At 40.7% G+C, this 22,965-nt stretch overlaps 1 protein-coding gene across 21 annotated transcripts in view; it reads left to right on the forward strand.

Annotated features, from left to right (window-relative positions):
* Positions 1-22,965, forward strand: part of EPB41L3 (erythrocyte membrane protein band 4.1 like 3) — a 65,461-nt gene that overhangs the window by 31,691 nt on the left and 10,805 nt on the right. For 8 of the 21 annotated variants that reach the window (XM_088524109.1, XM_088524088.1, XM_088524093.1 and 5 more), the window contains exons 7-16: positions 267-354; positions 3,908-4,060; positions 6,126-6,223; positions 7,573-7,748; positions 10,585-10,805; positions 14,253-14,819; positions 18,945-18,998; positions 20,749-20,784; positions 20,952-21,017; positions 21,506-21,697. In XM_088524109.1, coding sequence (XP_088380235.1) covers positions 267-354; positions 3,908-4,060; positions 6,126-6,223; positions 7,573-7,748; positions 10,585-10,805; positions 14,253-14,819; positions 18,945-18,998; positions 20,749-20,784; positions 20,952-21,017; positions 21,506-21,697 — 1,651 coding nt within the window. The remainder of the gene's footprint in view (positions 1-266; positions 355-3,907; positions 4,061-6,125; positions 6,224-7,572; positions 7,749-10,584; positions 10,806-14,252; positions 14,820-18,944; positions 18,999-20,748; positions 20,785-20,951; positions 21,018-21,505; positions 21,698-22,965) is intronic. The other 13 variants (XM_088524100.1, XM_088524104.1, XM_088524106.1 and 10 more) reach the window with 7 other exon arrangements.

The raw sequence follows: 22,965 nt of genomic DNA on the forward strand, positions 1-22,965 counted from the left end.
TTATCTCCTGCACTCAGTTCCGTCATGAAATGTTACAATTTGCTGCCATGTCTGGCTGGAAATGATAGCACTTAGTGAGGAGGTTTTTAGGAAAAAATACCTCTCTATTTCTTTGGTTAGAGACTTGAAGCAGAACTTTAGCTCTGGTTGAAAGATACCAAGCTGTCTGATGGGTGCAGCTTTAGCTCAGGCAGAATGAAAATGTTTTCCAAGTGCTGAATTTTCTTTCAGTCTGTGTTTCCTTAACATCAGTTGCTTTTCCTCAGGGGAATGACACCGGCAGAGGCTGAGATGCATTTCCTGGAGAATGCCAAAAAATTATCGATGTATGGAGTAGATCTCCATCATGCCAAGGTATGGACTATAGTTGTTTAAACTGGAGCCTGCAGTGGTCATCTTTTGCACGTGATATATTACTCCCTGACTTTAATATTTTCCCTGATTTCTTCTTCTTTCAAAAAAGGCAATTTGTGGAGTAGATCATTAGTCAATATGAGGAAAAGTGGTTCTTAGAATAGGCATGGATTTATTTTCAACCATAACATATTTTAGCCTATAGATTCTAAGATGTTGCTTGTCAGCCATTGGTGGATGTGTTTTAAATTGCATGTTGATTTAAAAAAAAAAAAAAAAAAGCTCCTTTGGGAGAAATAGTGAATGGACAGAGAAGTGAGCAAGAATAGTAGAGGTTGTCCAGAGAGCAATCAGTTTTCATTTCATTCAACTGCGATTGCCATTTTTGTAAAGCCAACTATGGTCTCATCTAAATAAATAGGTCATTTCCAATACTGCAAAGAACCTTTAAACTCTTAATTAGCTTTGCTGGAAACCTAATCAATTTGATAGTAATAAGGAGATGGAGGTCTGTTTCTCTTCCCAAGTGCAGTCTTTGCAGTTAACTGGAGGGGCAGTACTTCTTTTGAAAACATTCTGCCGAGATGAAGTAGTTTCTCTAATCACCAGCAATTTAAGGGTTGGTCAAAAATAGTCATTCTTACTGTGGTCTGAGAGAGCCACCTAACAACCTTGTGGTGTTTGTTTCCCCAAACCTCCTTTTTTTTCCCTAATAAATAATTGTTATTAGTCCTTCACTCTTCAAAGTAAGACTAATGGATTTCAACATCTTTGAGGTTAGTAAGTGTGCTTAGCAAATGAATGCTGAACAAAGAATCCTGGGCTCTGGAGAGCCGTGCATTTTCTGTTAAAGGTCACTTTACTGTGAGGCAGTTTTTATCCTGCAACGGACCCTTTCAAGCGCTGAGACAAGTTTGCAGCTTGGATCTTGAAAGGGCCTGCAACCACATCCCTGGGGCATTTCATAGGAACTGGGCATGCGTGTTACAGAATTCAAAGCAATCTTTTGTATTCTATTAATTGCTTTCCCTGGAAATGAAAAATCTGAGAATGGCTCAGTGGACAGCTTTCGACCGGGAGGCAGGCTGCAGCTTTTCCTGTCGCTTGCAGATAGGCACACGGTCTTGAGGCACATTCGCAGCAAGACTAGAAATGGATTGGCAAATGTCACTCTGGAGCTTTTTTAACAGTCTTGTCTGACACAAAAAATTCTGTAAAATAACAACAACAACAAAAAAAAAAAAAAAAAAAGAGTTTCTGTTCTAAATGTGCAGCATGCTTCATTACTTAAAATTCAACATACTGTGCCATTCAGGCCAAATTGGTTTCTTCAGAGTTGGGGAACGTAGGAGAAAGGCTTTGAAATCTAAGGTAAGCTATCCCAAGATAACTTTTCTCCCCCCAGAAAAGTATCAGCATATGTTTTTACTGTTCTGTTTTTCTTATGGAAAGATATAGAGCAAGAGAAGATGGTAGGCAAGCTGATCGCTCTCTTAACTCTCTTTTTTATTATAAAAAAGCTGCATTTGTAGCCAAGCTTGGTTTGTCTGTAGATTAAAGAAACACCCATCCGGAATCTTGGAAACGGAGCTAAATCTGTGTGAAAAGCAATATTTTAGGTTAAATTAGATCTGCCAGTGAGTTCTGACAGTATCCAGACCATCAGGTGGGCCAGATGCCTCAGTGGGGCACTTTTCAGCTGGACAGTGGCAGATCTCTCAGTGTTAATTGATGTCAAAAGTCAACGGCTTAAGGCTGTGCAGGTTCAAAAGGTATTCAACACAGGCCGGACTCACTGGGCTGGTAAAAGTAGTGCTCAATTACAAAACACAAAACTGCAGTTAAAAAAGGCATTCAAATGGATAGATTTGTCCTCCGAGCGTTCACAACTCCAGTAAATCTCCCACTTACCTGCAGAACTACAAGTGTTGGCAACTCTGTTTCTCGTGTGTTGGGCATTATGGAAAAGAGCTTTCTGTGCCATGGAAAGGCATCACTCCTGGAAAAAAAAAAAGCCAAATTCTCCTCTTATTCAGGTTTGACTCCAGGAGTATCACATTTAAAAGCAATCATTGACACCAATTAGTAGAAGAAGCCTTGAATACACTTTCATCTGCTGCACAGGTGGGCTTGAGGAAAGAAAGCTTTTCTCAACAAGTTTTTGAGAAAATATTTCAGAAGAATTAACCCCTTTTCTATGCAGCTATGTGCATTTCATGGCATCAGCCAGGCAGTATGATTTCAGGCAACGAGACCTTTTTTTTTTTTTTCTTTAATATGTTCATTATGTTTAAAGATTTACTCACTGCTTAGGGAGCTGTAAAACTGAAGTCCACTGACAAAATTATATCCTCCGCAATACCTCACATTGAAACTGTATCAGAATTTTGATTGGGAAATAATCCACCTTTAAGGGGCAAAGTCATAATTGTGGGAACATGTATCATTTATTGGTCTGTTTTTTAACAGTGGGGTGACCTTTTGGCCCTAATTGTATATACATCGCATCTCTGGACTTTAAGCAATTTTTTACATTTCAAACTCTACTGTAACCTTTTCATCCAGATTGACTATGTGTGTATTTGTGTTCATCTTAAAATGTAATCAGATTTTTCTCTATATTCTTAAATGTGATTTGTTGGGAAAGCTAAAGGAAAATGATGAAATAAGGTCATGATTGTCATAGCTTGAAAAGTTTGACATAGATTGACCTCTCCATAGCTTCTGTTTTCAGAATTTTGTAAATGTAAGCTATCTTAAAACACACAAAAAACCCTCTAGAATTATATCCTTGACAGGTTAGGGCGATAGCTTATGACTATCTGAAATCTTGTGAAGGAAAGAGAAGTTCTTTCTTCTTATGGGTGTATTTTGATAGGATTATGGCCAAATCTTTTATAAGATTAAGATGTCTGAATGACACTTTCTCTCTCAAAATGATTTATAACACAGGTGTTGCCACAGAGTTTTAAAAGAATCTTTCTGGTCTATGTTCCTAATTTTCTGCCTACTGGTCATTTCACATATTACTGCAGAAAAGTGAGAATGTGAAAATACTGGGCATAGGCGCAACAGCATTAAAGAAACTAGCAAACCAACTAAAGTCAAAACAAGCAAACTGCAGGAAAAAAAAGCAGGTTTCACAGGGCTTAGTCATGGAGATGAGTGATTCAAGGACAAGTAAATGGTATGTAGTCCCACTTACTTTCAATCTTGCATTTATGCTAATGACATTTGGAAAGTAATAACATTTTTCTGTGTGGATAATCTTATTATTTTAATAGCTTGCTACATTTTCCTCCACTCCTTTTAGAGTCTTTCTAAAAGATAAAGTAATATTCAGCAACACTTAGGCTCTCTCACCCTGCGTAACTTTACTATTACTTTCATAAGTGCAGATAATAAGTAGAATAAGTAGGCGAGCTTTTAGAAGTGAGGTCACTGCACCAGATGTATTAAAAATGTGTGGCTCATAAATATATATATATAAGAATCTGTAAAACTTTGGGATGTAAAGTGAGAAGTACTCAATAAACACTGCTTCCTTTTGCAGGATTCTGAAGGAGTGGAAATCATGTTAGGTGTTTGTGCAAGTGGTCTCTTGATATATCGAGACAGACTGAGAATAAATAGATTTGCCTGGCCAAAGGTTCTGAAAATTTCATACAAAAGGAACAATTTCTACATCAAAATCCGACCAGGGGAGGTAAGAGTTTCCCAGCCCTCCCTTGTGAGTGGAGCCTTTCTAAAAAAAAGCGTGTTGTCATTACTGATTTGTAATTTGTCAAGTCCTACAAGCCCTCAACATTCCTCTTCATTTATATTTTTTAAACTGTGCTGATTTTCTTGGAAAAAAATAGGTAAATATTTAAAATACAGGTAAAAGCCTTCTTTGGTATTTTTCTGTTTACATCCATGAACTACTGTAAAGAATAAATTTAGTCATCTGCGTGAAAAAAGCAAAAAGCTCATTCATTTTATGAATACTTTGGGGATTTAAGTATCCTATTGCTGCAGTTGTAGAACTCTTCTTATTCATGGGATGCTCATCATCCACCATCGTGTTGCATATTGAATTAGTGTATATCTATCTTTCCCACTGAAGGATGAAGATAGGCCATACCAATTTTTATGAGCGCATCAGGCTAGTAAATTTGAAGTCTGAGCAGCAATCTAGAGATGGATAAAAATGGAGTCAAGCATCAATTCATCAGCATTATTGGTAGCTACATGCATTAGCCCTTCCAGCCCCATAGGAGCTCATGTGCTGACATTGAGGAAGGTGATGGGAAAGCTCGTTCAATGAGTGCCCTCTCGTGGCTTAGTTGGATGCATGGCAAATCCGCTCTCGATGATGGTGCCTTTCATTACCTCATGCTTCAGGCATGCACTAACATGGAAGTAAAATGATATATCCTAGCAAAAATCCCAGGAATCGTTCAACATCACTGTGGGGAAAGGATGGGCTCTGTTTCAGCTGCTGATACAGTGATCAGTCTGAGATAGATGAAATAATCACAGTCATTTTAGAGGGTGGGAACTGCATGGCAAGACAGAAAACACCTATCTGATTTTTAGGAATGGCATTTCTCCCTTAGTGCGATAAGTCAGTTGAGGACTCTGAGCCTAATGTCTCCTGTACTGGCTCTGCAAGTGATCCAGGAAATCTGCTGGGGCCCTCTCAGTATAACTGGGTGCCTGAACATTTTTACAGAATCCTATGCCAGAATCCACAAACATGACACTCTCTGCCTCCCAATGGGCACAGTCTCAATAACCAACTTTCAAGTCTTGAGTTTGATTTAAAACAGCAGAATAGCCCCTGATGTTCCCACTGCCTGAGCTCACTCTCTTCACCACTGAAGTTCTAATGAGCTCTGCTCATCTGGATACGTAGCTTCTCATAACCAGGTCATAGCTACTTATGCAAAATAATCAAAGCAGTCTCTTTCCAAATCACATTTGATGATAATGTGATTCACCATCCCATGTGCCGCTTATATCATTTTTCCTGCCTTGTCTGTCTATCTCAGTTCCTGCAGAGATCCAGGAGCAGATTTCTTGCAACTGCCCTTCTGCCTGCCTTCCCTTGATCCCAGCAACACTATTTCACCTACTCAGCTATCCGCCTGTAGCCATCCCTCTGTTACAGCTGCTGTAGCTGCCACAGCTTTTGCATCTGGAATATAGATCTGTAGCACAACCCAGAAAGGTGTCTTGGTAGCTGCAGCCAACTCTTTCAGTTGCCCGCCCCCAGGAGATAAACTAGCTAAAACATAGTGATTTACTGACTCCAGCTTTTTTACTATAAATCTCCTTAATCTAAGGCTGTGTGAGACTAAATTCATCCTGGTGAGCTATTGCTCCCCTCCAGGCTATTATCAGGCTTCCCACTATTCTTTAAACTGGTGCAGTTGTTACATGTTGTTAAAATAACAGGGCAAAATGCTTAACTGTTTTTTTTCCTCTGATATTTCACAAGTTTTAACTGATCCCTTCCTTACTACAGTGCATAAATCATCAATGTCACCAGCAAAAACCTCTTGCCTATCCTTTAGATTTCTCCCCAAAACCAATCCTCAAAGTTTGCCTTTGATTGCAATTCACAGATATCTACAGAATATACGTATATGTGGTTATATACATTGGCACATATGTTCACATTTGGAATGATATAAACAGAGGAAATGAACCTGTATACATGTGCACACTCTCTAAATGCAGATGCACAGCATCAGAAACATGCTTTGATTTTCTTCTTTCCTACCTAGTTTGAGCAGTTTGAAAGCACTATTGGGTTTAAGTTGCCAAATCATCGTGCTGCAAAGCGCTTATGGAAAGTGTGTGTTGAACACCATACATTTTTCAGGTATGTGGATTTCTTTTCCTAGAGGTATAGCATAAAAGATGACCAAAAAATAACAACTATGCCAGTAGAGACAAATGTCTTCAAATTAAATTGTTTTTGTGATTAAGAATGCCTCTGAGCAGACACAGGAAGGTTACTGTGTCTTAAAAATCGGAGATTTTTCACAAAAATTGTTCATGTTCTTTCAAGTAGATATTGAATGCTTTAAATCGTCATAACATTCAAATAGTTAACTTTGTGTTTTTGCTTTATCTGTATGTGATATTATCAGCCACTATAATGAAAGAGACAAAGGAGTATGTAACACTGCTGCACATACAACTTGTCTAGAAAGAACAACATATATGGAAAATTACTGGGAGTAAAAGTAAAAAAAAAAAAAAAACTTTTATTGATCTAATTAAATACAAAAATGTAGTGGTTTGTTTCTTGGAATATCCATAGTTTACTATGCAATTGAGGAATTTTGCAGCTATACAAAATGTTATGTTTTTGGCATCTAAGAAGGCCTGAGTAAAGTTTGAGACAGTGGAATACATGTAGTGCCTCATTTGTGTTTAAGACAATCAGCAATTAAATATTTAGCAATGAGGATCCAAAAGGGTGACATTTTCAATGGTTCGAAAGGACAACCAGTTCTTACAAATCCTTCTTTACATGTTTGGGACAACACAGGAATTTCTTTTCTTTCTTAAAATTATGGTTCAAGGTATGTGTGGATTCAGGCTTATATGACTTCACTGGTTGCTTGTGAAGTGTCACAAGGCTACGAAGTAAATGACTGTCCATTTCTTTGGTGGTTTTTGATACTTTAATCACCTTTTAAAGTGTAGACTCCATAGCAATAGAATAGATTCATCAGCAAACTCCCATAGTCTAAATACAGATGGTGGAAAGGCTCTAACCTGAAAAATGTTTGGACCCTGTGAATGACTATGGCTTGCATTCGTGGAAATCTGTTCTGGTGTTGTCTTTGATATAGCAGCATTGTCATAAATTTCAAATGTAACAAATATATCACTGTCGTAGCCCATATCTAGTCCCTGATACAAGAGGCATTTCAGTTTCAGTCTTGGTAATTAGAAAAGAATAAATCTGATTTTCAGTCAGGAAAGTTTGATTGTGTGATGAGCATTATTCCTGCCCACTAAGAAGAATTCAGCTTTTCTAATCCATTATCTGAGTGATTTTGTAGTGTGGGGCAATAGCTACTTCCTTTCTAGACGTGGACTCGTGAGACAGAGGTTACAATGGATAATGCTGCACAACACTGTTCTGTCTCCTCTACAGAAATAATGGACTTGTTTGTGGAATAAGTGGAATAACATACACTACTTGATGTGTTTTAGGCTCCTGCTGCCAGAAGCACCTCCAAAGAAATTCCTCACGCTGGGCTCCAAATTTCGCTACAGCGGTCGAACTCAGGCGCAGACTAGAAGAGCCAGTGCGCTAATAGACCGCCCTGCACCTTATTTTGAGCGCTCCTCTAGTAAACGTTATACTATGTCTCGGAGCTTAGACGGTGGTAAGATCCCCTTATTTGCCTTCTGTGGGCTTTTTCTGAAGTTATAGTCACTGTGGTCTTTAATTTAGATTCGATATAAACTTCTTGTAATCTCCTATCCCTTGAGCCTCTGCTGAGTGGAAACTGTAAGTATGTGCATGATCATTATTTAACATAAAAAGGTGTTGTATCGATACAGCTGGCCCTTCTGCTTTTGATAGTCAGTGCAGTCTGCAGCACAAGGCTTATGTGGGAAGAGAAGCAGTATTTACAGTTGTCTGTGTAGCTGGGCTTAGAAAACAACGTTCATGAGGCATGTTATGCAGTGTAAGCAGGACAACAGAGTACACCGAGCAGTACATGTCTCCCAGGTAAAGTAAGCAAGGAGGCATCAGATGGCCCTACAAGCCTTTGTAAACTTTCAAAGGGACTTTTTTGCTTTTTCATTAAGCCTTTTTAGAAATTCCTGCTAAGTCATTCTTCAGGAGTCACTTCCAGCACAGGAAACCAACAAGCCTGTTGCATCTTTGGAGGAGCTGTCACTGGTGGCTCTCCTGTGACCTCCCCACTGATTGCTATTGCATTTGGAGCATGCAGCAGTCACTGGGAAGAAGAATCAATAAACAGATCTTTGCTTCATGGCATCTATTGGCTACTTTTGATTTGGGTTATGAGGGATGGTGCCCACACCATGGGTCCGGGCCTCTTCTGACTGTCCTGGCATGGGACTATCTTCCCGCTCCTTCCATGTTTCTCCAGGAAGCAGAAAATATCCTTTACTTCATGTGCTCTGTTTCTTTAGAGAACCAGATGCCCTACTTTCAAAGACAAGGGAAGGCAGTGGTGCTCCCTGGGCACACAGGACAGGGCAAGGGGCAAAGAGTGAGACGGCTCCGTGGTGGGACGGGAGGTGACCTTCAGGCTGGCACAAGCAGGAGCACAGGGTAGTTACATGTGCATCGCCAGGAGTATTTAACAGGGAAATTCTGGGGTGGACTAAATTTACTGCTGCAGTAGTTGCAAAGCATCTGCTGGGAGGATATCCTTGAGGATCTGCTCTTCATGGGCTCTGCTGTACACCCACACTTGCAAAGCACTTCTGGGCTTTGGAGAAGTCTGCCAGCACAGCCCTGCCCTAGGCAGCAAATCAGGCTTCAGTATTTTCTACAGGATTCTGTATGATTAACTGTTTGGGTTTTCTTTACTTTTCCTTTTTTGTGTGTGCAAATTTTAATTTAAGTATACAACACAAATTCAAAAATGAATTATCTCTTCTAATCAAGCAGCAGCGCTTCTAATTACCTAGTATCTTAGAGTGACCAGTGCTTTTTACACATATTATTTTTGAAGATGTGAGCTGGGGAGTAAAAGGGCATCCTTCCTCTTTCATTCTTTCTGTAGTTCAGGGAAGTCAAGGTTCAGCTGCTTTTTTAGACTAAAGCAACATGTGATCTAAGTACTTGATCAATTGTTGTTAATGTAATCTCACAAATAAATATTCCTTGTATTTTATTTTTTGTGAAGGAACATATTAATAAATTTAGAAATACTACAGTTTTTTAAAAAAGAGTTTTCTTACAGAATATACAAGTGAATTACAGTGAGGGGAGCTGGTGGTGGCGAAGGGTGGAAACTTTCACTTAAAAGTACTAGTGACGAGCCTTCCTTTCTACCCCTAATGGTGCTGCTCATCCTTAATAATTTTGAAATCTTCTAATTCTGAAGTGCTTCTTGCACGTTACCAAGCAACTGGTGACCCAATTGCTGTGCATGTGTCTCAAAGCACAAATTATCCCCCTGCATTGTTTTGTTTATAATATCTAAACAAGATGTCTTCCTCTACTCATTTTGCTTTATCCTGCATCGTAAGCTCATTACCAAGAGATGATGTATCTGAAAGCTTTTCCCACTCATTTGTTAGGCTCTGCAAGGTTTTTATAATGTTAATTTGCCATAAGTGCAAATGGGGAGAAGAGATTTTTTTATTCAATATTTATGATTTGTTTACGGATGCTGTTATTGCGGTCCAAATATGGAGGTAACAATCACTATCATGGATGATTATACTGTCATCATGGTCCTGCAATTTTTTACACATGCAAGTAACATTCTATATGTGAATAGTCCTATGGAAGGGGTAATAAGTTACTCAAAGTTCAAGAATAGAATCTAGGCATATATTATCATTCTATTTGTAAATATACTGTTTATTTTCAAATCATATATGTGAATTTAAGTTTGATGAATTATTGAATGTTAAAACCTAAAATCTCCTGTTCTAGTCCACTGAATTGAATGTCATCTCCTTCCAGAATTTTTCAGGCACTGCACTGGCCGACTTAACCCCAGATAACAGAAAAAATCCACTTACTCGTTCTCAGACTTTATGTTATGATCAATATTGTCATTTCCCCTAATGCAGTGCATTACTCACCATGCATTTGATCCGTATTGTTATATTCTGACACATCTCAGAAAAATCTCTTTGTCCCCGTGGCTGATTCATAGCTGTTTTCCTTATTTTTCCTGACTTATAATATGGCAATGCTTTATTTTTTTTTCCTGGTATTTTCCTACAGTAACCTTCCTCATGGCTTGCTGGCATTTAACAAACGTGATGCACCCCACTTGGTGCAGTCAGGTGTGCATGCACACACCTGGTGCGTGTGTGTCTATGCATACAGATACCAGCACCCTTTAGTCAAATGTGTGCATGGATTTCTGCCTCACCAAAACACGGCCTGGCCGTGTCCACAGCCAAAGGGCTGCAGGTCACACTAACCCTTGCCTTTTAGCTTGACGCAGCTTCTCCGCCCAGGCTCTTTGGGACTTTATCTCTTTAAATGTTTGCTTTTAGCGTCCGTGAATGAGAACCATGAAATGTACATGAAGGATTCTGTGTCCGCTGCAGAGGTTGGCACGGGCCAGTACGCCACCACAAAGGGCATCTCGCAGACCAACTTGATCACCACGGTGACGCCAGAGAAGAAGGCGGAAGAGGAGAAGGACGATGAGGAGGGCAAGAGGAAGAGGGCAGAGGAGGTCACCCCGGTCTCCGCCACACGCCACGACACAAAGGTAGAGCTTTGCGGGGGGGGATATTAACCTGAGCTGCCTGCAGGGTGCTCAGAGCAGTGCCGGGCTGGCGAGCAGGGAGAAGATGCCAAGCTCAGTAAACACAAAGGAGCGTATACGTCTCTGCATGTGCCTTTAGTCAGTTTTTTTGTAGTTACTTTTCATGTCGTTCGACACTGTAAAAATCACTTCCTGCCTTGGACTGCTTGTTGAAAAGCAATTACATTTAAGAGTCAGTGCAGTGGGTGTTTCTTTCTTCTTGTTTTTTTCGAAGCTCTTGGGGAAATACCCAAAAGCAGCCTGGAAGCGCACATTTTGCTCTTTGGGTCTTTAGATGTATTTTGGCTTTAGTATGCGGGCTTCCTGTTTTGTATTTTTTGGCAGGGCAACAAAATATTTCTTTTTCTTACTATGTAGCTGTGTGCTTTAAACTATTGTATTTTTCTCATTTGCTTCTAATAGCATTGTATTTCCCTGCATATATTCAATGAGCACTTTTTCCTATTAACTTTTGGGTTTAATATATTATTATATGCCTTTACTTCTGCCTTACAAAAGTATTTGCTTCCTTCTTTTGAAGCTTCACATTGAAGAAAACTGTTTTTATCGCTGGCTCTCTATTCAGTTGTTCAATTTGATTTGTCAGTCGCTGCTTCCAATCCCTGCCCCATCACACCTGCACACACACAAATCCATAGTCTGCTGTGAATTATATCTGCCGTGTCACTGAGATGGGACAAATCAAGTAGAGGAACAGAGAAATTGATGGTGAAGATAGAATCCGAAATGACTGGGTGTAAAATGGCCTGTTTCTTTTACATTGAGAAGGATAAGAAAAAAAAAGACTATGAAATGCCGAGTCTAGGATATCATTCAAAAAGTGATAAGGTTTACCCTCTCAATTTATGAGAAAAAACTTGATATTTACTTTTAAATCGACAAAACTGATTATGGGTGCATATCTTAGAACTTCTAATTAGTGCCATAATTAAGAAGTTAAAGGTACAAATCCTGAAATAAAAACTGAAGTACAGAAATTAAAAAAATAAATCCGAATTACTGAAGATTGCACTGAAGAAAGATTTTGTTTGTTTTTTTTTATAGTAATGGACTATAGTTGTACCATTTTAAAAAAATCTAAAATTTATCTGGAATCTTCTTGAAAGGAGAGCAGTAGTTTGTGCATGGAAGAATATTGACAAAAAATAAATCTGCAGAAAATATCCATTAGAAACTAATTCTGTTCCAAAGGTTTATTGATTCAGGGCAGTGGAAAGGTTTAGCTGTATTGCAGAGATCCTATGTTCCTTAGATTTGGCTAGAAGTAGTCAAAGATATTTTTAGAATATTGTGATGATACTTGAAGAGCAGAGATGAACAAGTGTCCCCTCCTAAAAGGAGGATTCTGTTTAAATCACCTGTTAGCAACAGCTTCAGTTCTGTGAGCATGTAAAGATCTTAGCTCTGCTTCCACTGGGCCTGCTAGTTGTCTTGTCGTTTATAATAAAGAGAATAGGATCTAGAGAAACACAGAGCAATTTTGAAATCAAATTCTTCTTATGGGCCGTACAAACTTTATACATATGTTTTCAGCTTTTTCACTCGGACATTTTTCATTTAATTTATCAATATGTATTTAAACAGCAGAAGTTATTTTAAAAAGGAATGCTGCAAAAATGTCAAATGAGTGAATAGTCTATATTAGCAAAGAAGAAAGGTACTTTGTGGGTTTTTTGGCTTTTACAATATAAAGAAAAGTTTTGTCTGTTGACACACAGTGCTGATATGTCATTAGCATTAAATTTCAACCTCTATTAAGCCCAGAGAAAAGTCCTTTATAGGAAGTTTGACTTAGGTTTGGTTTTGTTGTTAAACTGTGCAATACAGATTGCCTGAATCTTGGCATTTTCTTTAAAGTACTATGCTTAGAAAAGAGAGAGAAGCAAAATAATAAGGGGAGGAGAAGGAGCTCTTCTCTGTAAACATTTGGCATAAATCTCACTTGTACCGTTAATATACCTGGGAAAGGTTAGACTTGGGAAGTAGCAGTTGTGCAGCTGTATCCAATACAGAGGCCACTTGTTGCCTGGATTCTGTTCTTGCCAGCTCCAAGCAGGAGGGCAGGGGAAATGGGTTTGATACTTTCATCAGGAAGACGAGTGGTGGAGGAGCCGTGCAGGTTGTGGTTGCTCATGGAGCCAGTGTGTCACTTTAGCCACGCCAGCCTAAGTTGACTTTGGCCAAAATGCCCAACGTGGGTGTATGTTGTGACAGGTCTGGTGTCCTGGAGTAGGCTGGAAGCAATTGTTATTGTTCTAGAACTTAGTGCTGCCTACTAGAAGCACATCAGATGTACAGTAAATTAGTGGTGAGGGCCCCATCTTCCTGTTTGTGCCTTTTTTCTCATGCATAATCTTAAAGACCTGTTGAAGCCCTACTGACGCTACATAAAGCAAATCCTATTTGTTGGTAGTTGATCCTCTTTGCACTGTGGCAAAACTTCCAGGAGAAAGTTTGGGATTTCCTTTTCACCTCTTCATTATGGATTCATTTCCGATTGCATTTTTGCCTCTAAATTATGGCAAAGAAGTCATTTTGCAAAGACAGTATCTGAGGAACTTGGCAGCTTATGGCACCAGGGCCAATTCTGCCAGCCTGGTCGTCAGGCCCCTTCCCCATCCACAGCGAGAGCAGATGATCTGCTTAGCCACAAAAGCTCAGCCCCTGTTCCCCAACGCATTGCCGAATGGCACCGACCCCGCCGGGGTTTTCCAGGGACAGGTCGGCTCGTGCCATGCGTAGGGATAGGAGCAGGGAGTACAGCTGGTTGGTTAATGAAGGGGAATGGTAGAGTAGGTGGGTACAATTAATTCGATGAGTTTTACGGCATAGTGTGTTCTGATAAATAATGTAACAGAGGAATTAGGGTCCCCCCGGTTTAAAATCCTTGGGGTTTTCATTGTTCCAGCTAAGGCTTTCCAAAGCCTAGGTGGTATCTGCTACTTGCTCTCTCTCCAAAAAACTTCTCCTTGATATGTGTCAAGTGTGGGCATGAGGACTATGTCCCCTTGTTTCCTTCATGTTGTCCATGCACTTCATGTTGGAAAGCACCTCATGATGTGCAACAAGCTTTACGAAACGTGGCAATTTGGCAGCATCTGAATCTCCATCCAGGACCATGAAGACTTTTATTCAGTCCATGCACTGCAGATGACTAGACAAATGTGGAACAAAGAAGTTGCCTTTTGTAAGCTGTAGCCGTTGTTCACCAGTACCTGCGGTGTGCAGCATGGGAGCGTGCAATGTTTAACTCGGCAAAAAACTATGGTGTAAAAATAATGCTTATGACTTTATATATTTTTATCATCACGGAAGAAAATTAACTAATTACAGTTTTCTTTTTGTCCTTTTGCTTCCGCGCCTTGTTTGCTGCTCTTCCTCTGTCACCAGCCATCTTTGCTTGGCACTGACTCATTCCCGTCCTCCCCGTCCTCTCAGTGTGGTGGTCCCCATGCATCTTCAGCCAAGCTGCGCCGGAGATGCAAGGAGAGCGCTCGGAAATCCGTAGGTCGTGACTCACCTAAAGAGAGTGCTCAAAGGCACGGTGAGCCAGACCTGGACTCTGACCGAAAAGGGAGAGGGTGCTCTGCTGAACAAGACGTGGCCTTTGGCTATAAGCAGAAGGCCGGCAAAGGCGGAACGTTGTTTTCCTTCTCCTTGCAACTTCCAGAGTCATTCCCTTCTCTCCTGGATGACGATGGCTACCTGTCTCTCCCTAACCTCTCCGAAACCAACCTCCTGCCTGCCAGCGTGCAGCATTACCTTCCCATCCGCTCCCCGTCCCTCGTGCCTTGCTTCCTCTTCATCTTTTTCTTTCTGCTCTCTGCCTCTTTCTCAGTGCCATATGCCCTCACTCTCTCCTTCCCTCTGGCTATGTGCCTCTGCTACCTGGAGCCCAAGGCGGCCTCCTTGAGTGCCTCACTTGCCAATGACCTGAGTGACAGTTCAGAGGAAGAGGTGTGTACCTCGGCATCGAACACACTCTTTTTCGTGTTCAGTGCTTCAGTCCTAACCAGTGTTAGAATGCTGCAATAGTGCTCCTACTTTCAGAGCCTCATTTCTGTCTGTGCTGATTTGTTAGATGGGATTTTGGGAGGGGGGCTTTATTTATTTTTTTTCCGTTTTTTTTTTTTTTCCCCCTCTCGTGTTGGGAGTGCAGCTCGGGGCCCAGGGTTAGGCACAACACTGTGTATGAGTGGCTTGGTTTCAAACTGTGTTGGCTAAGCAAATGGCCACACAGCAGTTTGCAACTGTTGCATCTAACCCCACCAAAATCTGTCCTTTTTTCTGTCAATTTATACCAGGGTTTCTTAGAACAGTTCTCTCAGTAGAGGGAATTAAGTGCAATTCGCTCACAGTTATATATCCATGCATATGTGTGTGTGTATATATATATATGTATATATGGATTATATTTTTACATATATCTGGGCAATTATAAAGGACACTTTTACCAACTTCAGGATGTCCCAAATTCAGGTAGGGTCAGCATTTTGCAAGGAGTCAATAATTGTAGCACAGGCCCACACAAGGCTTTCTGAATCAGCAAGCCTGCATCTGGGTTTTATGCCTTGATCCCAGCCCTCCTGCAGATTAAATTGGTTTTCCGTATTCAAATCTGCCGTAGCAGTGAGAGTGTAGATTGGGACAGCTGTTTTGCAGCTGTTGCAGGAGCACGTGTGGCCTCACTGCCGTTTGCAGTGTTTCGCTAGCGCTACCAAAGCTAATGCCTCGAGTCACTAACGTTAATCTGGATAGATAAACCAACTGCAGAGGCAGAAAGAGTCCATAGTGCTTATAAGAACTATGGATATAATAAAATATCTAGAAGAAGAAAGGACATTAAGTAACAAAGTAAATGGTATCTCTGTTTTGCTCATGTCTGGCTACACCTTGTTGACAGAATAAAATAGTGAGTCCATCGTTTTTTTCCTTTTTTCTTCATTTTCAAATGCATAGATACTGCTTGGTATATAAAAATACCAGGTAATTACAGACTTGATGGCCATTTGTAATAAGTTATATTGGCCATTTGTCCATGCTGTTCCAGTAGTTGTCTTCAGTAAATATCTTGTGCACCTAAACTGTGAAATCTGCCCCTGCAGTTTTTATGAGATTTGGTGCTGGATTTCATTTTGTTTTTATGGAATGCCAGGATTGCATCAGTTTTAATCTTGTAAGAACATTGCCTTCAGATGCTTTTGGATCTTTAATGCTTAATAAATAAATAATATTTAAGATGATTTCTGCTAAAAGGCATCAAAAATTTTGCTGTCCCTTTTCATGTCCTCATTTCGAGATAGCATTTACGTCTCAATTTACATTAGCTCTGCATTTGGCTTAATCTAACCGCAGTAACAGTATTAATACAGTGCCAGCTCCAGAGGCAATAGAGAGACAGTATTTATGTAATGCATTTGTCTGGTCTCCTCTCAGAAGCGAGCGCTGCTTTTTGTAGTAAAGTTAACAAGTATTGAGCATGAAAATACATAAAACAGGCTTTTTTAGTGTAGCTTTCGCAGTAGTGATTACTAAGACAAGTGCCTCCTGGCAGACAACACAGACTTGTGCCTAATCCGGGGGGTATTTTTTGTCCAAAATATTGCATGAAAAAAAAAAAAAAAGTTAATATGTTTTGGACTTGGGCATGTCTGCATTACGCTGGCAAAACAAATCACAGCAGTTAGGACCTCAAGTTAGGGGACGCGCAGCCAAAGCTGCTCCCTCGGAGGAGGGCGAGACCCTCGCGTGCCCGTGAGCGCCCATGGCTGGGCCCGTCTCCCACTCGAGCCGCCTTTCCTGCCCTCCACTCCTTAGGACACCGCCTGGCTGAGCCTCCGAGGTCTCCATGGCCTGCTCTGCAGGAACCGCAGATCTTCATTTGACGAGTAGCTCGGTAGCACCGACTTGTACTCCCTGGCTGATGGCCAGCTTGCTGGCAGACATGTACATCATTATGATAAACTGAGTTTTATACCTCATTTACGAGCTCATTGCTGGCATGGGGAAAGAAACAGAGCCTCCTTTTTTTCTTTCCTTCCCCTCCAAGTGTGCTTCCAGCTCACAGATGCGGGCACACAGTGTGACGCAGAGGACACATGTAAGAGCAGCAGCTGGTGTCCCCAACCAGTCTCATACCTCGTGGTGAGATCCGTTCTCCCTTAAAGAGGGTGTCTGGAGGCAGGCTGTGCAAAGCCAGAATGTGTCCCTTTATATTTCGTTAGCTGCTTTGTTTGTACTTTACTAGCTAACATTTCTATGGTCTTTTTACTAGTTCCCAACTTCCGCTTCTTAAAAGAATGGTCTGCTCCAAGCTCAAGTGTTAACAGTGCCTTAACTATCTTTTTAATTCTTTTTAAACACCTAGATTCATTAATTCCTCTTTTCTTTGGTAAGACAGAGAAAATACATTTTTTTTCCTAATATTGCCATACCTCTATAAATTACTATTCTTACAATGCCATGAAGATATGAGGTTCTTTGCTAATAAACAATTTTCAGAGAAGGATTTTGTGACACTGTAATGAAAGCAGTCTGACTTGCCTGTAGGCTGTTTTAGAAGTACAGCTTCATACAAAAATAAAAGTGGTCTGTCCAGTCAGTGGTTATTGCATGGAAAATTGTATATACCTTGCATTCATGCTCTTACACAATAGTTCAAAATGCCTGCTTATTCTTAAGTCTGTCATACAAGTAATGTGTGTTATTAAAGGAAGAATGATAGAGAAGAAAGCAATGAAAAGATACCAAAAAACCTTTTTATGAAACATTGCAGTTGTCAGAAAATGACAGAAGATAGGAAATTCAAAGTTAAGACTGATACTCCATCCATGCCTTGCAGTATGTTGCCTTTTTCTCTTGCTTTGTATTGATGTGATTTGAGGATGAGATGTATTGTCCTAGCTTTAAATTACCTGCCTGTGTTACTCTAGATTATCTAAGGACTGCAGAAAATCACTTACCAAAAAAAGCTTTCACTGATGTTAAAAGAAGCTGTATGTGCAAATCTGGGGCACTACAGTGTGTTTTCTTCACTTAATAGATTTTAATAAGCTTGCATAACATCAAAAATAACAATTTGAGCCGTCTTCTAGCCCTATAGTAACCTATGCTTGATTCTATTCAAGCTTAACTCTTGTGTTCTGCATTAAAAATATTCTTAATGATGTAGATGGATCTACCAGAGCAAAGTAGAGATAGCTTAGTCTGTGAAATGCTGTGCTTTGTTTCATTTCTATTACTTGTACCTAGTAAGTGTTGTGAGGGGGAGGGAGTTCCCTTGTTTTTCTTCTGCTTTTATCCATATTTATGATTGGAATGAGAAGTATTTTGATTCTTGCAATGACAGTTTTGCTTCATTTAAATATCAGCAGCAATATCAGCTGCTCTCTTTGGAACCAAGTGGGGTCTGAGCCTTGCCATTTCTCTGTAGACAGAACCTAGGTGGCTGGGTGTATGTATGGTTGTTTGAACTCCTTGGTAATGCAGACAGTCTCATAGTGTGCAAATGGGGAGACAAAACAACTTTTGTACAAATGAGGGGCTGAAAGTCAGGTGACTGTTAAAGTAGCCTTTTTTTTTAATGATCATCTTTTCCCCTCTCCAGAAAAAAAAAAATCAAACACCACATTAATCTCTATTGGCCAGAACAAATAAAAAGGATAAATAAAATTCTTTATTAAAAAAAAAGGAAGAAAAGTTTATTAGAAAAAAAAAAGCAGGGTTTTTCTACATTGTTTTGGAAGCCACCTGTCTTTCTTAAAAAAAAAAAAAAAAAAAGGAAAACTCCTGGTCAAATAACACTTTCCCAGTAGTGTTTTGTTTGGCTGCTGAAGCTGTTGCAGTGAAGCCACGTACTGTGTGCAGTACGCCTTGAGTCTTCCTCTGAGTCTGTTCTGTTTACTAACACGGCATTTTCGTTCTGCTGCTTTAACTCCTGCGTGGTTTGAAAAGCAGAGCTAAGGCCGCTCGCAGGGCCGTAGCCTTAGCAGCCGCCGCCGTGGCCCGCGTGTACTGACGAGACGGGTTTATTCTTTATTCCTGCCTGCCCGCCGGGACCTGCTCGCGTGGGTCGCAAACTAGACTGACAGTGAGCAGACGGACACCGCCGCCGACGGTGAGACCACTGCCACCGAGGTTGGTACAGGAGCCCGCCCGGCCTCGTCGGCGGCTCGCGCGTTCCGCCCTGCCTCCTCGTGGCCCTCTGCCTCCGTGCTAGAGCTGCATGCGTCCAACCCGCCGCCTGCGGGCGGGGATCCCGCTCCACGTGCATGTGCGCGCGTGGGGGCGCGCGTCGGCGCTCGCCGGGATGAGCTGCGTTCCGGACGGGCACCTTGGAGCCACGTTGCTTGCGTCCTTCCTGGGCGTCTGCTAAGCTCGTAGGGAGGAGGATGGGAGCTCTGGTCCCCAAACAAATACTCTGTGGAGAAGTATTTCCAGAGTATAGGCAGCTGTGTTTTTGCTTTGAACATAATTTCACCTGTTACCTTCATAAATGCATGTGTTGTCCAACAGTAGCTGGGTACTGTCTTCAGAGGAGGAACATAAAAGAACTGTGATTTCCTTTGCACCAAAACTGCGACATGGTCTGTAGGCTAGATGAGCAAATCCAACCCTGTGCGACTTGAGCGAAGCAGATAAATATATAATGTTTTCATAAATAACATGGTTTCAGCTGGAAACATGAGCCAAATCTGGTCCAACATGTGGTAGAAGACACGGTCTTACTACAAACGCTACCATAGTCTTTCAGAATCATCTCATTAATGCTTCAAATAGGTAAAAATATTATTAAAGGGGAATCCTCTGTGTGCTATGCTGGAACTGTTCGTGCTAAGCTGTAAGCAGACTGGGCTTGAACCAAGTTGTAAAACAGTCAGCACTGCCCATGGAATATTTGATTAATTAAGACGATATGAAAAATCAACAATGAAATAGCAGCACGAGCATGCACAGAAGCCAAAGGGAGCAACAGCACCATGTCAGTTGAGAGTAGCCTGGAGTACAAAATGCTTTGAGATTCCTCTTGCACTCCGTTACTTCAGGCTTTGAGGTATAGGTAAAGTAGTATGTTATCCTAAAACGGTGACATTTAAAATGGTCAGCTTATTAAGCAAAAATGCATATCTGCCATCTTTATTTTAGGAAAGAAGGTTGTGGGAACCTTGTTTCCTCTTCCGGAGCCCTGATTTTCGTAAAGCATGGCACACTTGCCACCTGAAAATTAAACTGCCACAAAATGGGCCACTTAGCATTGCTGTTGAAAATCTGAGCTCAAGCGAATGTGCTGTATCCAATTTCAGAAGGCCACCCCTGCAGATAGATCCTTCTAGGCAGACTAAATATGAAGTTCATTTATATAAGTGCAGAAAGGGAGGGACAGAGGTTAGGGAAAGATCATTTTAAGCAAATAAAATATGTGTTGTTCTGTAGCAAGAGTTGTACATTGTTTATACTTGCTGCATATATACATGACTGCCTGTGGGCCCAGCAGATTTCATATGTTAGAACTTTGGGCTCGTGGATGTCTAAAAAATTTGCTCTTGTCGTTCGGTCTGAAACCAGTAGTAATTTGAGCAAAAGGGATACAAGGGCTGCTTGTCAAATAGGTGAAGGATCTATGAAAGCTGGATGCACTAGTGGTTTATATAGAAGGAAAATGTTTAATACTACTTGGTTTGAAATTTTAAAACAGCAAAGAGGAGGCTTGTTTTGAATTAGGAAAACTGTGCAAAGCCAATTAATGTGTCAACTCATTCCCCTACTCCCTAAATATAGAAAACGTTTGTTCTAAACGTAGGGTGTTTCATTGACCAATTTTTGTAAGCCTTCCGTAATATGAATGAGTAAGGCGTTTTTCTTTCCCAAATCTTTCCTATGCTGGCAGTCGGATCAAGAGGAAGATGGAGACCTAAAGGCACAGGTACAGAAAAGAGAGTCCAGATGTTACTAAACAGGCTATGTTGGAGGTGTTCATATTTCTCAGCATGTTACTGTCATTTCTCTGTGAAGAAATGTGTAGAAACAGCATTTTTTTATCCTTTAAATATTGTGTCCCTTACCTTTCCCTTTCTTTTTCACTTCTTTCAGAATAGTCTGATTAAACGAATACAGGGTGAAAATGTGTATGTCAAACATAGTAATCTTATGTTAGAGGTTGGTATTGGTATATACCAGTGCATGTGCGTACCTGTGTGTTAGTTTTAGTGGTAAACCTGTGAATCTGCACTATGATGCATGAACTGTGTATTCCCACCTGCTAATAAATTAAGTAGATATTTTTTCGCAGACTACGGTGACTCCTCTACCTCGTTCTTTAAATATATATAGCTATATGCGTGCACGTATGTGTGTGTGCATCCACGCGCATATGTGTGTTTGTTTGAAGCCTCTTTATCTGCTGTAAATTTTAGTGATACGGATAAACTCTTAAGAGTATTTTTATACTCACTTGTATGAGATATGCTGTGCTGTTATCTTTCAAAATATCACATTTTCACAGAGTGTTGTGTTAGTGTTGTGCTCCCTGGTTCCTTAAGATGTTATTTTCTTCCTTCCTTCCTAACTTACGTGTTCTGCCTCTAAAATTTGCATGGCTTAAAATGTTTAACAAATTGCTGTATTTTTCCTTTGTAATTATCTAGGACCTAGACAAAACCCAAGAAGATTTGATGAAACATCAGACCAATATAAGTGAGCTGAAACGAACCTTCTTGGAAACCTCCACAGAAACGTCTGTGTCCAATGAGTGGGAGAAGAGGCTTTCCACATCTCCGGTTCGGCTTGCAGCAAGGCAAGAGGATGCTCCTATGATCGAACCGCTAGTGCCTGAAGAGGTCAGTACGATCCAAAGAGTTTTTATTTGTGTGTTCATTTTGACTTATAGTAACTCTCGGTAGGTGCTCGAGGCCTTCCTGTATTCCCATCAGGGGGAGCAGGTATTCCCATTTCTCGGGACTCAGACTTCTGCAGGCAGTTTACAGCAAACAGTGTGCTCAGGGAAGAGCAGTTGTTTTAGTTGTAGCCCAGGCTTCGCTGGCAGCAGCCTGGCAGAACTGGGTCTCTGAAGGGTGCAAGGGTCCCATCGCAGAGGGCTTCGGTGAGCTTGGGGAAATTCGGCCACACGTGAAGGAAAACGTGAAGGTGATTGAGGGGAAATCTAAATGATGGTGACTGTGGTTGGGAGCAGTGGCACAGCAGGGCAGATGGGGGCACAGTGCCAAGCTTGACAGGAAAATACAGAGCAAAGGGTAGAATTGTGCAGGGTTTTGAAGATGGTGAAGAAATTATGATGATAGAGTTACTTGGCTAATTCTGTAGGGGAATAACAGTTTCTATAGTTTGCTAGATAAATTTTCATTGAAGACCCAGCACTGGTCAATATTAAGTGTGTGCAATTTTATGCAGAGTGTATGCCTGAAAAAGAAGTCTTTCTCCCCATGTACTTGCAAATGAAAATCTCTCAATCAAAATGCTTTTTCTTACTTAGTTTGTGAGAAAGTAATGAGATACAGATCTAGGACTGTAACATTAATGTTGTCTTACTATGGATAGATGTTTGGAAAAAGTGGAACATCTCTTGGTTAAAATCCAGTAGGTTAAAATCTGCTGCATGTGCTCTGCATGAAATTGAATTGTTTTGTTCTGATGTGGTTTTTTCCTCGCAGGAACCATGTTTATGGTTGCCACTCGGTTTTGGCATTACAGACCAATAAGTAGTCAAAATAGTTAGTTCTGTCATCCTCATGGTAATGTAATATTGTGAAGAATACAGCAACAATTGGATGAAAATTAAAATGAGAGGTCAGCTTTTCCACCAAGGCTTTGAAGACCCTTAGCTCTCTGGGGAAGGAGAATCCCTGGTGGCAGGCAGATACTGGCATCTGGCATTCATTAGAATGGCCATCAGGTTGTATTAAAATAGCTAAAAAGCAAGCTCAGTGCCCCAAGCCTACTTTTTGGAGAGAGGGCTAAGGAGCACTAACGTGGCTCCTGGTGTCTTGTTCACAAATCACAATGAATCCTACAACCATGTTAATTTGGCTGAAATTATGAATCTTCTTTCTCAAGAGTAAAATTCTAAACATAACAAACAGGATGGATT

The sequence above is a fragment of the Tinamus guttatus genome, unplaced genomic scaffold (assembly GCF_059628265.1).
Source record: "Tinamus guttatus ecotype Peru unplaced genomic scaffold, ASM5962826v1 Tinamus_guttatus_pri_ptg000203l, whole genome shotgun sequence".
NCBI classification, from domain to species: Eukaryota; Metazoa; Chordata; class Aves; order Tinamiformes; family Tinamidae; genus Tinamus; species Tinamus guttatus.